At 60.8% G+C, this 12283-nt stretch overlaps 4 protein-coding genes across 4 annotated transcripts; all 4 read right to left on the bottom strand.

Moving 5' to 3' along the window:
- Window positions 1-528: 528 nt before the first annotated feature.
- On the bottom strand, window positions 529-4698 carry ZP1 (zona pellucida glycoprotein 1; the record flags this gene model as incomplete). The annotated part of the gene is made up of 11 exons (XM_079536681.1): window positions 529-635; window positions 710-794; window positions 870-1020; window positions 1092-1281; window positions 1496-1623; window positions 1692-1789; window positions 1877-2061; window positions 2138-2281; window positions 2855-4265; window positions 4339-4460; window positions 4536-4698. The coding sequence occupies 11 exons, from the start codon at window positions 4696-4698 to the stop codon at window positions 529-531; spliced, it is 2784 nt and encodes a 927-aa protein (XP_079392807.1).
- A 1250-nt stretch (window positions 4699-5948) lies between these two features.
- LOC306947816 (acyl-coenzyme A amino acid N-acyltransferase 2-like) lies at window positions 5949-7986 on the bottom strand (the record flags this gene model as incomplete). The annotated part of the gene is made up of 3 exons (XM_079537245.1): window positions 7518-7986; window positions 7035-7237; window positions 5949-6536 (listed from the first exon to the last, which is right to left on the bottom strand). Exons 1-3 carry the CDS (start codon window positions 7978-7980, stop codon window positions 5949-5951), a joined length of 1254 nt encoding a protein of 417 aa, XP_079393371.1. The 5' UTR covers window positions 7981-7986.
- Window positions 7987-8876: 890 nt separating this feature from the next.
- On the bottom strand, window positions 8877-10737 carry CCDC86 (coiled-coil domain containing 86; the record flags this gene model as incomplete). Its single annotated transcript, XM_079537582.1, has 4 exons — window positions 8877-9173; window positions 9549-9623; window positions 10053-10182; window positions 10496-10737. 4 exons carry the CDS (start codon window positions 10735-10737, stop codon window positions 9054-9056), a joined length of 567 nt encoding a protein of 188 aa, XP_079393708.1. The 3' UTR covers window positions 8877-9053.
- Window positions 10738-10799: 62 nt separating this feature from the next.
- On the bottom strand, window positions 10800-12283 carry LOC306947679 (membrane-spanning 4-domains subfamily A member 15-like; the record flags this gene model as incomplete). The annotated part of the gene is made up of 6 exons (XM_079537055.1): window positions 10800-10901; window positions 11132-11251; window positions 11321-11482; window positions 11589-11645; window positions 11864-11986; window positions 12122-12283. The coding sequence occupies 6 exons, from the start codon at window positions 12281-12283 to the stop codon at window positions 10800-10802; spliced, it is 726 nt and encodes a 241-aa protein (XP_079393181.1).

Here is a 12283-nt window from a genome sequence, read left to right on the forward strand (position 1 = left end):
ACTGCAGTGCTGGGATTTGGGGTGGGGGTTGGGAGGGAGGGCTTTCCTTTCTCCTTTAGATTTCCTTGCTGTAACTGTTGGCGGGGGGAGGGAGGGGTTAGTTGGATGTCACCATGCTTCATGGATTTGTTGTTTTAGTTTTCTAGTTTCGTGTTGGTCTTTCTGGCTTTAGACTCTCTTCTGTGGCTGTGGTACACTTGAAAGGCTCCAACCTGTACCCCGGTGGATAGTTGTGATGGAGGGATGGGGGACTGTGCAGTTTTGTAAGCAGTTATCTAGTTTCAGTACATAAATAAAGAACTATTCACCACAGCCCTGGTCAGCACGGTGGGGGCAAGGGGAGCCAGAACAGACCTGGTTCTGCTGGGGTTCCATCCCCACCTTAAGCCCACATCACTCCCATCCCACAGATGCCACCACTAGTCTTTGCCAGTTGCTGGTTTATTGTTCCCACTTGCCCCCACCGGGACCAGAGCACTGGGGCTCTGTCCTGATCAGGAGGAGGAGCGAGGAGGCAGCAGCACACGCTTAAGGTCTCCCCACTGCAGGACCCTTCGGCAAGACAACGCATCCCCAGGAGGTGACTGTGCCCACGATGTCTGCTGTCTTCCTGGCCCCTGCAGCTCGTCGGGCCCCTGGGGACAGGAGCACAGGGGTTGGTTTGGGAAAGGCAAGGGCAGATAGGGACCCCCACCGCAGCCCCACTTACGGGAAGGCATGGCCTCTTGACAGGAGGGCCGGCAGGGCTCGGGCTGGGACAGGTGGCACACCGAGGCACTGCACAGGATGTACACCTATGGGACACGGTGCCATGTCACACCCGGTGTCATGGCGGGGGCCCACTGAGCGGGAGGACACCCCTGCCTCACCTCTCCCTCCAGCACCACCATGGAAGGGCTGTCCACAAAGGCAAAGGTGGAGATAGCAAAGCGCTGGTAGTGGCTGGGGAAGGGCATCTGCAGCGTGGCAGGTCCCACCGGCACCAGCTGCGTCCTGTAGTTGTCCCCAGCAAAGGGGCACCTGAGGGATGACCGAAGACCCTGTGTCAGCGTAAGCGAGCCCTGCCAGCCCCCCTTTCCCCATCTGCTCACCCGTCCACCAGGATGGGCCACTGGGGCTCAGCTGCTGGGCTGGTGCTGGGGGCTGCCCAGCACTGGTGCAGGACCAGCACCAGATTGGGGTCGGTCTTCTGCAGCAGCCGCACCTCCACGTAGATGGGGTCCCGCAGCACCTTCACCAGCGGGTAGTCGGTGTCAGGGTGGTAGGAGCTGTAGCTCTCATCTACGGGAGGGTTTGAGGCTGAGCAGGGCACAGGGCTGTGGGAAGGCGCCGGGGTGGAAAGTATGGGGATGGGAAGCACAGGGATGGAGGACAGTGCGGTGAGGGTGTGAGAATGGGGATGGGGGACGGGGGATGTGAGGACGGAAGTAATCAGGAGTGGGGGGCACAGGGATGGGGGTGAAGAGCAGGGGATGGAGAACCGGGACGGGCTCACCGGTGGCGATGCGCAGCTGCAGCTGGAGCGGCCCCGGCTGTGCCAGAGGAGCAGCGGTAGGGGGCACAGCCACCTCCAGGCTCAGCGGCAGCAGCTCAGTGGCATTGTAAATGCAGCGGGCGTGGAGGCTGCGGGGGGACAATGGGGTGAGCAGCACTGTGAGCGTCCCCATGCCTCCCACCCGTCGTCCCCTTACATGTAAACACTGTCACGGGTGACAGAGCCACGGGGCCCTGGCTGGACATCAATGGTGGAGATGAGCTGGTTCTCGTAGACCAGCCGGTCCTCGATCACCTGGGGGGGGGGGGGGGGGGGGCACATGGTGGTCAGGCTCCCATTTGGCAGTCGGGTAGGGGAGAGGTCTCAGGGCTGTACCCCCACCTGCACAGTGGTGCCACACTGCGTGACAGGGAAGTGGAAGAGGACGAAGGTGTCAGAGGTCTGGGCAGGCTGGCAGCCGGGCTGGGTGCTGGCCAGGCGCACGCTGTCCAGGTTGTAGGGCTGCGCCGACAGCCCCCGTGGCACCACCAGCACGAAGTGGCCCTCGGGCAGGCACTGTACGGTGGCTGTGGCACACAGAGGTGCAGTCATGTGCTGCAGTTGGCCACAGCAAGCAATGGGTTGCCCGCTGCTGAGCCCTACCTGTGTTGCCGTAATAGCAGGGCGTCGCACGGTCTGTGTCATCAAAGCAGCAGCCTGCCTGCAGGCAGGCATCACGGCCCGGCGGGGACACGCAGGACAGCCTCCCCACTGCTACCTGGCACTGCTCCCGTGTCAGAGGCTCACCTGGGGCAGGGAGCACTCAGCAGCACACATGCCCACAGCGAGCGGCCCCCTGCCCGACCTCAGCAACCTCTTGCCCACCTCCAGCATCTCCCTGCCCACCCTTCTGCCCAAGTATCCCTGTCAACCCACAGCATCCTCTTCCCAGGCATCTTCCTTCCAGCCTTAAGCGTCCCTCTGCCCACACCAAGCACCCTCTGCTCACTTTCCTGTTCAAGCATCCCCACAGCATTCCCTGGGGAGGGGGATTTCCCTGCCAACCCAAACCATCCTGCCCACTCCAAGAATCCCCCAGCCCAACATGACTGTCCACCTACCCAACCCAACCCAAACGTATCCCTGCCCACCCTTCTGCCCAAGCATTTTCCTGTCTGACCACAGCATTCTCCTGCTCAAGCATCTCTAGCTTACCCAAAGTATCCCTGTGCCGATCCTGAGCATCCCCCTGCCCAGATATCTGTAGCCCACCCCAAGCATCCTTTGTGCCCACCCTCCTCAGATACCCTCCACCCACTCCCAGCACCCTCAAGTCTCTATGCACAGGTCTCTATGCCGCATCCCATGCTATCCACTTACCTGCCCCCGCCGAGGAGTAGAAGAGAGCCGTGGGATGCAGCAGCCCGGGCTGGGCTTGGGACTGCAGCCCTGGTCGTGGTGGCAGCCCTGGGCGCAGCAGCCCTGGTCGGGGCTGGCTGGGTTGCAGCAGCCCTGCTTGGCTCTGGAGGCTGGGGCGCAGGAGGCTGCCCTGGGTGTGGGACTGGAGGCTGGGGAGAAGCAAGCCCAGCTGGCTTTGGGGCTGGAGGCCTGGGCGGACAAACCCTGCCTGTGCATGAGTGCTGCTGTGCATCAAGCCAGGCTGCAGCCCGGGTTGCACTAAGCTAGGCTGGTTTGGGAGACCAGAGTGAAAAAGACCTGCTTGGATTTGACTGCCAGCATGCACCAGCCCAGGCTGGTTCTGGAGCTGAGGACCTGGGCGGAGGACACCCGGCCGCGTTTGACCTCCTGGATGCAGTAATCCATGCTGGTTTGGGGATTGAAGACCTGGGTGAAGGATACCTGCTTGGGTTTCACTCCCTGGGCGCACTAAGCCGTGCTGGTTTGAGGACTGAAGACCTGGGCGAGGGATGCCTGGTTGTGTTTGATACCCTGGGTGCACTAATCCATGCTGATTTGGGGACTGAAGACCTGGGCGAAGGACACCTGGTTGGGTTTGACCCCCTGGGTGTGCTAATCCATGCTGGTTTGAAGATTGAAGACCTGGGCGAAGGACCCCTGATTGCATTTGACCCCCTGGGTGTGCTAGTCCATGCTGGTTTGAAGACTGAAGACCTGGGCGAAGGACACCTGGTTGGGTTTGACCCCCTGGGTGTGCTAATCCATGCTGGTTTGAAGATTGAAGACCTGGGCGAAGGACACCTGGTTGGGTTTGACTCCCTGGACGCACTAATCCTTGCTGGTTTTGGGACTGAAGACCTGGGCGAAGGACCCCTGGTTGGATCTGACTTCCAACATGCACAAAGGCAGGCTGGTTTGGGGACTGAAGGCCTGGATGAAGGAGACCCATCTGGGTTTGACCACTAGCGTGGATCGTCCCAGGTTGGTTTTGGGGCTGGGGTCTTGGGTGCTCCATGCCGGGCTGAGGCTGGTGCTGCAGCTCTGAGGGCTCCAGGATGGGCTGTGCGTGTGCCACAGGGTGACTCTGCTCCATGGGGGCTCTGGGGGGCAGCTGGGGGCGAGGGACGGCCAGGGCAGAATGGGCTATGTGCTGCAGGAGGCCGGGCCGTGGCCGGGGGATGAGGACATCGACACCGTGACCTGTCAGGGCGCCATTGCCCCGCTCGGGCTGGTGGTGGCCACGCACGTTCTCATCTCTGAGGACCTCATAGCCAGCTGGCCGTGGGCACGTCATGTTCACCTCGTAGGAGGCAGCCACCACCCCACTGAGCAGCATCTCCTCCAGCTGCACCCGCAGCACGTAGCGGCCATCCTGTTTCAGGGAAAGCAGGAGGTGTAACCCCATCCCAGCTCACCGGGTGCCCCACAAGCAAGCACAGCCTCACCTTCAGCACCACGTGGCAGCCCTTGTAGCCGGCTGAGAAGACTAGCCCACCATCCTCCACAGCGCTGAGCCAGTGCAGACAGATGGAGCAGTTGGCCACTTCGAAGCGGGTGCCGAACTCATCTGCGAGGACGCGGCGGCGGTGAGGCTGACCCCTTCCCACCCCCCTCATACTGCCACGGGATGCCCATCACTCACCCAGGACCTTGAAGCGCATGGTGCGGCCATGCGTGGGGAACGCCAGCAGCTGCATGCCAAAGTCCCCACAATCGTAATGGTAGCGCAGCAGTGCCAAGCCAGAGGGCAGCCATGTGGGCAGCAGCAGTAGCAACGGGAGCAGCAGGGAGCAGCTCCAGGCCATCTCAGCACTGAGCACAACACGGAGCTTCCCGTGGGTCTCCTCCATTTATACCTGGGCAACAATCAGATGACCGAGGCGTCAGAGAAGTGATGGGGGGGAAGCGAAAGCTTTTTGAAGGCCGGCATGCCCTGTGTCCTGCAAATGGGGAATTGAGATCTGGTGCTAGACCAAGAAATGGGGTTGAAGCAGCACTGTGCTGGCATAAGACCCCACAGCTCCATGGTGTATGCCATCCGGCTCCCTGCTGGCCATGGGATCATGCCAAGGAGTCTATAGAGCAGTGCTACAGCAGGGACATCTTCCGCCAGGCTGGGCTGCCCCAGTCCCTGTCCAAGTGCTCTCACGGCCAGGGGTGCCCCCACGCACAGACCCAGGTCGCTCTGCCCCACTCGTGGTGCCACAGGGGAACCGAAAGTCAGTTGGAGATCACGGTGCCCCACAGCTGTCATGGGCTCGGGGAAATGTTCCTGCAAATGGGGAATTGAGACTGCTGCTCCCAGCAGAGCACAGGAGTCCCTGGACACCCCTTGGCTCATTCGTCACCCCACACCGCACCGGTGCCGTTGCCAGCAGTGCTCCAAGGTGCTCAGTGTAACAGCTGTGGGGTGCCCACTGTCACCGAGTAGAGGGGGCACAAAGACCTGGAAGTGAGTTGTGCCCAGGCTGGAGGTGTGGGGAGTGCTCCATGGGGCTGGGAAGGACCTTGCTCCCCTTAGGTTGCTGCTGACAGCAGCATTTCATGTTTCTCCTGTGCGCTTCCCCCACCCCCCATTCCCCCCTCCCCAGTTTCTCTTCTGGGTCCTGCTCTTAGTGAAGCTTAAATTCTCTCACCCTGACCCCAGTCCTGCTTTGGGGTCACAGCCAGACCAGACCTGCTCCAAGCCTACACAGACCCAAGGAGCCCTGGAGCTCAGCCATCAAGCCCCAACTGTTGGAGCCAGGCACCCATGGGGCAACATTCCCCTTCCATGGGAGGATAAAGGATGATTTCTGAGCCAGGACTGCACAGAGACACTCAGCTCAGCAGGAAGAGAGCATGGCTCAACAAGACTTGGGCTCAGTCTTCTCTTTTCTTGGAGAGCAACTCCAGATGTAAAATCCCACTTTGGGGCTGAGCACAGGAAATGTGACTGCTGCCGCTCCTTGCCCAGCACACTCACACCCCGGGTCAAGGGGCCTCATTAACCTCCACCAAGACTCATTAACTCCCAACGTGCCCCCCGGTGCAACCATTGACTTTATTGAGCAGCTCACAACTTGATAGCAGGAGCAGGGCTCAAGTGCAGCTCCAAGAACTGCAGAATCTCCTGCCACGAGTGCTGCTGAGCCCTGGCATGGGGCTGGGGCTCTCCACCCCACACCACAGGCAGAGGGTTGCCACGCAGGCTGGAGATGCTGCAGAGGGGTGAGCCGGGAGGCTCGATGAGGTGGCCAGCCCCAGGGTAGGACAGCAGGCGGTAGGCGTCCTGCGGCAGGCGTTCCGCGGCCAGCTGGGCAAAGAGTTTGCTGTTGAAGCTGCGATCGGCTTCACCCACCACAAAGAGGACCTTGCCTTGGATCTTCTCCACCGGGATGGCCGAGGAGCTGCAGGCTGGGCTGCGCGGGTCGGCGAAGATGGCCGAGTTGTCCATGGCACCCAGCTCGGTGAAGAGCATGCGCTCGGTCTGGTACGGGATGGAAGGGATGCGGAGGCCCTTGTAGAGCAGGGGGTTGCCATACAGGAAGGTCGTGCCGTTGATCCACACTGTGGCCACCACTTGCGGGAGGAAGGCGGCCATGGCCAGAGCCACCTCAGCCCCTTTGGACACACCAATGACACCCAGCCCTGGGCCTCGCACCTGCAGGGCGAGAGAAGACGGAGGGGACGGTGGCACTGATGGGATGGCACCAGGACAGCCATGACCACTGGGGAAGCCCTGCTCACGAGGAGGCATCTCAGGGCCTCCTTGTGCACTGTGGCATCATCTCTGGTCATCAAGACATCCCTGTCAGCAGGATCTCCCCAAATTCAGGATGGCCCTGGCCATGGGGACGTTGCTCTCAGACATATGGTGTAGTTTTTGGATGGTCTGCACGAAGCCAGGAATTTAATTCAACAGCCCTTAGTGGGTCACTTCCAACTCAGCATATTCTGTGGTTCTATGATCTGTGAGTGTTCCCAATCACTACAACACTCCCAAGTCGCCAGGAGGATGCCCCTGACCACCAGGATACCTCTCCTCACCACAACCTCCATGACACCATGACATACCCAGGATGATCCCAGCCCTTCATACAACCTCATTCATCAGCGTGTCCCTGTTTGCTGAGGCTGCCCACCACACCACAGCACTCACCTTCGGGTGCTGCAGGAGCAGCTCGGCAGCCTCCTCGAAATAGTCCAGGTCGAGCTGGGTTAGGCCTTTGGGGAGGTCCTCGTAGGCGAAGAAAGCCAAGGCCAGCGCTGCAAAGCCCCGGCTGGCCAGCAGCCCAGCCCGGAACTCAATGAGACCACCCGCACCCCCAAACAAGTCGATCACTGCTGGAAAGGGCCCTGGGCCTGCAGGTAGCAAGGAACCCAACACCATGAAGGCTGCCACCAGCCCTTGCCACCACACCGCGGTACAAACTCAGACTGGGGGTCTTTCCACGCAGGATCCACCACCAGCGGGTGCCAACAGCCCGTTACCATCCCACACCAAGGGGGTGCCACCAGCCCACAGCCCAAACCCAGCCTTGGGGTCTTCCCACCAAGGAACCCCCCAGTCCCACCTCCGGCTCCAAGCCACTAGGGCAGCGACCCAGAGACCCTTTGGGGCTGCTCCTGCCCCCCAACTCACCTGGTGGCAGCAGCAGGGCCCCCCGCACCCTCCCTTTGCGGATGGGCACCCGCTGCACACCAGGGCCCACGTACCACCGCTCGGCGGTGCAGGTGGCCAGAGGCTCATCCTGCTGCCCCAACACCAGGCGGAGGCCGTCAAACACCTCCAGGTGGATGAGGAAGGGGCTGCCCATCACATCGCGCTTCACCAGGCGCTTGAAGAGGCTGTCAGGCTGCAGGAACCAGAAGAGTCCCATGGGCCAGACGCCGCTGTAGTTGCCCCCCAGGGCAGCGTGCCGCCCCACATCCACCGTGCCCTCCTCATCGGAGCGGTAGAAGGCACGTGCTTGGAAGCGCTCGCCATGCTCATCCATCAGCCAGGAACGCAGAGTCACCAACTGCGAGGGAGCCAGTCCAGAAACCACCACCTGCACCATCTGGTCAGCCAGCGAGGAGCTCGGTGTCACCATCACCTCCACCATGGTGCACCTGGGGACAGCAGCACGGCACCAGCGCGTCGGTGTGCTGCTCCAGGATCCCCCAGGAACCCCTCCCCGTTCACCTCCACCTCCTCTCTTCAGCACTGGCTACAGAACACTCTGGACCCACTGCCCTGCGCTCACCCCCTTCCCAGAGAGCTAGGAGTCCTCCGTGGCCCCACCCAGGGGGGGTGCACCCACACACCACACTGGAAAACCTTCCGTGTGCCCCAAAGCCACGTAGAGAAGACCCAAGCCCCTCTTACCCCCGCAGAGCAGGCGAAGGTGAGGTCAATTACTGCGCGCTGGAGACTGGCAGCACCTCGCCACCCCAGCAATCATTAACCCAGGAAGCAACAAGAATGCAGCCGCGAGGCTGATGACCCACAGTTCTGCCCCGCCCCATGGCAGGCTCCTCAGCCTTTCCCCTACTGGGGGTGGGGATGCAGCAGCGGGGAACTCCGCCTGCCCCAGTGGAGAACCCACAAATGTTGCATCCAGTTAAATGCCCGTGCTTCCCTCTGCCCAGGGTGCGTGGGATGGCTCCCTCCAGCAACTGCTCGTTCAGCGCAGCACAGGGAAACACAACCAGCAGGAAAAACGCAGAAATAGGCGCTCGTAAGGCAAGAAATCTATCTACAACTGTGAAGAGGTGCACATGGGCTTCCAGCTCAACTCCTTCATTCCTCCCACCTCCCTACTGTCTCCCAGCCTAAAAGAGCAGGCAGGAGGCTGCAGTGTGCTCACTTGCTCTGCAACACAGTGAAGGTGCTCCCACCCCAGCACTCATTCTCAGGAGCAAGGCTTCTCCTAGAGGAAATGAAGCCCCAGGGGCAGGGGCCACGGTGCCCTGTGACCCCAGAGGTACAGAAGCCTCCTTGAAGGCAAGGCTGGAGCAATTCCTCTTTGCTTTTAATGAAGAAAAGGTAGATTTGGGCAATCCTCAGTCCAGCCCCAGGCACTGACAACAACCTGCTTTCACAAGACAGGGCACGCAGCAGCTGGATTCTTTTCCATCCTGCTGTCCATTCAGAGCGCGGACCCCAGACATCAGCAGGGCCTGCAGAACTCCAGCCTCACTCTGCAGCTGCTTTGCCCCTCATGGGTGCCTTCTGGAACATGCCCAGTGTGTCCCGCTTCTCCACCCTGCGCAGCTGCTTCTTCTTTGCCCGCTTGAGCTTCATTGGGTTGCGGATCTGGGGGGCAGAAGGAGGCAGCTTTCAGACAGGTGGAAAGGCAGCATTTTATCCTAAAACTCCCAGGTAGTTTTAGGATAAACTCCAGGCTCCCCCAGCTCTTGCACGGGAGGAAAGGAACAGGAGATAGTCATCCCCCTTTACCCCACCACCCCCAGGTCTCTCCAACATAGAGAAGCCCTACCAAAGCCTCACGTGCTTGGAGCGCTGCTGCTGCCCCATATCCCATGTTCTGTTACCTCATGGGTCACCCCGGAATGACCTCATGAGGAGCTGCAACTGTCTTCCCCCAGCCCCTCCAGAGCTGGGGTGGAGGTAAGGGGAGGAACTGGAGCAGAAGTCAAATTAGAGCCCAGCATTCAGTTCTGGACTCACCACTTGAACAATCTCTGCCTTCCGCTCATTTTCCAGCCGCCTTCTGAGGTTCTCCTCCCGCCGCCGTTTCTTCTCCTGTGGGAACAACACCAGAATGTCCCTGCAGCTCCCACCCTCTAGCCTTAAGCTTAGGCCACTGGGAGCAGAGGGGCCAGACAAGAAACTGCAGGGCTACAGCAATGCCCTTGCATGCAGAAACCTGCCACACAGAGTCAACACTTTCCTTCCCCACCCTCCATGAGGCCCAAGTTTGAAATTATCCAAAAAACCAGCAACTTGCAGCAAGTGACTATCACAGCACGGAGCTGGCAGGACAATAGGGGATCCAATAGGAGAATCTCATCTGGCTGTGGGAAGCTTTGTGCTCACTGCAGGGCAGCAGCCCGCAAGGCTGGGATGTAGGCAAAGATGTGGAACTGCGCCAAGGGGAAGGTGAGGGCTGCCCCAGAGCGCTGGGTGATGCAGGAGGAGCTGGCCCAGCTCCCAAACACAGCATGCTGTTACCTCTCTCTCCCTCTGCTTCGCCTCCTGAAGCTGCTGCACCAAGTCCCTCACAAGCTTCTTCTCTTGCCGCTCCTTCAGCTTTCGCTCCCACGAAGTGCGAAGAGGTTTGTCCTGCACCATGAGCGAGAACCTGGGTGGGAAGGTGGGGCTGTAACTGGGAGAGGCAATCCTCCCTGCCCTCCCAAGACTTCCCGGAGCTGGGACCCCTGCAAGTCCTGTCACAGCTGCCCTTCCTCTCACCTCCAGCTCAGGGCTCCCAATAGCACCTCTGCCACCCCAAAGGCCCCACATCGCTCAGGAACCACAGCCTGAGCCCTCCTGGGGAGCTCCCCCACTGCAGCCCTATACCCCTCTCTATAACCCCGTACCCCTCGGCCCTCACCAACACCGGACCACCGCACAGAATCCTCCCACGGCCTGGAAGCCCTCCTCCTCATTCCCACCTCTTCCTGCCCGGGTCCTTCCACACCCGCCCCGATTTGGGCCTGCCCCGGGGGATGACCGGCACCGCCGCCTCTTTCCGCTTCTTGGCGGCCTTGCGGCGGGCTGGAACCTGGGAAACTTCAGAGACCGGACCCACGGCTGAGGTCTGGGCGAGATCGGAGACGGACACAGAGACCGAGACTGAGCCCTCCCCGCTGGGCCCCTCGGAGCCCGGAGCCGCTGCTGTACTGCACCCCTCCATCCTCCACGCGGCGCCTTTCTCCAGGCGCCGGGAGATGACATCACAACGCGCTGCGCGCATGCTCAGTTCCCACTTACATCCGCCTCCACAGCCGCCATGTTGGTGTCGGGCAGCGCCCCAGGCCTGGTGGGGGCCGCCATATTGCAGCCGACGTGCTGCCCGACCTGCAGAGAAACGCGAAGGCTTGGCTGGGGGAGAGGCAGTTTATTGGGATTTTTTGGTTCGTTTTTTAGGAGTGCGTGGGGCTGCTGCTTAGGGCTGGGCGCGGTCCGGCTGTGGGGGGCAGCAGGTATGATGTGGGCTTCACTACAGCACCTGGAGAGGGAGAAGAAGGAACTGTAGGGCCAGCGTCAGGGCCTGCTGAGGAGGAAGGCAGTAGAGCAGAGCCCCGTACCATGCGTGTGTAACTGTACTGCTTGATGGCAGTGCAGCCAAAGGCCAGGGCCGCCACAGCTGTGCAGAACTCCAGCAGGCCGAAGAGGACGAGGATGGAGTCGAAGCCGTTACTCAGGGCCTGATGGCAAGAAGGCAGTTAGCATCCTGCTGCCCCACAGCGTCCGCTGCACACGGCCATGGGCAGTACCTTGGTCTCGGCGCTGAAGCACCATTCCTGCCTCACCAGGAGCGGCATGCCGGCGCTGCTGCTGCAGCCGGGGATGCTGTGGGTGATGGCCACTGTGTGTATGAGCATGGCCACCAGCGTGCTGAGGATGACGGCGGCATTGGCCACGCAACACACTTTCACCTGCGTGGTTCACATCAGGAAGGGTCACCCTACAGGGACGTGTCTGCCATCCAACCCTCTTAGCGTCTCATGGAGGCTGTGTGCAGCAGCAACACAAAGCCCTTACCAGCAGGATGTTCTCTCTTTTCTCGCTTTCCACCAGGAGAGAGCCTGAAACCAGGAGCTGCTTGGAAAACACAGGAGGAAGAGAGGCACCAGCTGGGCACAGCTTCCCATCACCCATCCCAGAGCCCCTCCAGTGTTCAGGTCTGCCCTCACCAACTCTCCAGCCACAGAAAGAATAGTGGATATGAGGTATACAAGGAGCCCCCCATGACAAGGGGATCCAGCCCCATATCTCTGGGCAGTAAGGGGTTGAAGCCCAAGCGTGCCCTTGCATACCAGAACCCCAAGCCAAAAGAAGACTCCGCTGGCCACAGGAAGGGAGAGGACACTGTTGTTCTCTGCACAGGTCAGGATGACACCAAAGCACAAGTGGATGATGCCAGTGACGATGTGAATGGTCTGGGAAAGGACAGAAGAGAGGAGGTCCCCTGTGTGCTGACAAGGATTAGCACTGCCATTACGTGCGTCCCACCCCGATCCCAGCATCAGCAGCACGATGCCAAGGAGATGTGCCCTACCACGCCGCAGACTCACCCCCAGCACTTTGGGCTGTGCTCTCCTGAAGCCGCTGACTTGGAAAGAAGACACGGTGGGCTGGATGGAGCCGGAGGCCAGCTGGGCTGCCCGTGGGTCTGTGGCCGGGATGACCTCTGTGATGATCCGCACGCCGCCAGATTCTGTCACCGTGGTTGCCAT

The sequence above is a fragment of the Tetrao urogallus genome (assembly GCF_951394365.1).
Source record: "Tetrao urogallus genome assembly, chromosome: 6".
Taxonomy (NCBI): Eukaryota; Metazoa; Chordata; class Aves; order Galliformes; family Phasianidae; genus Tetrao; species Tetrao urogallus.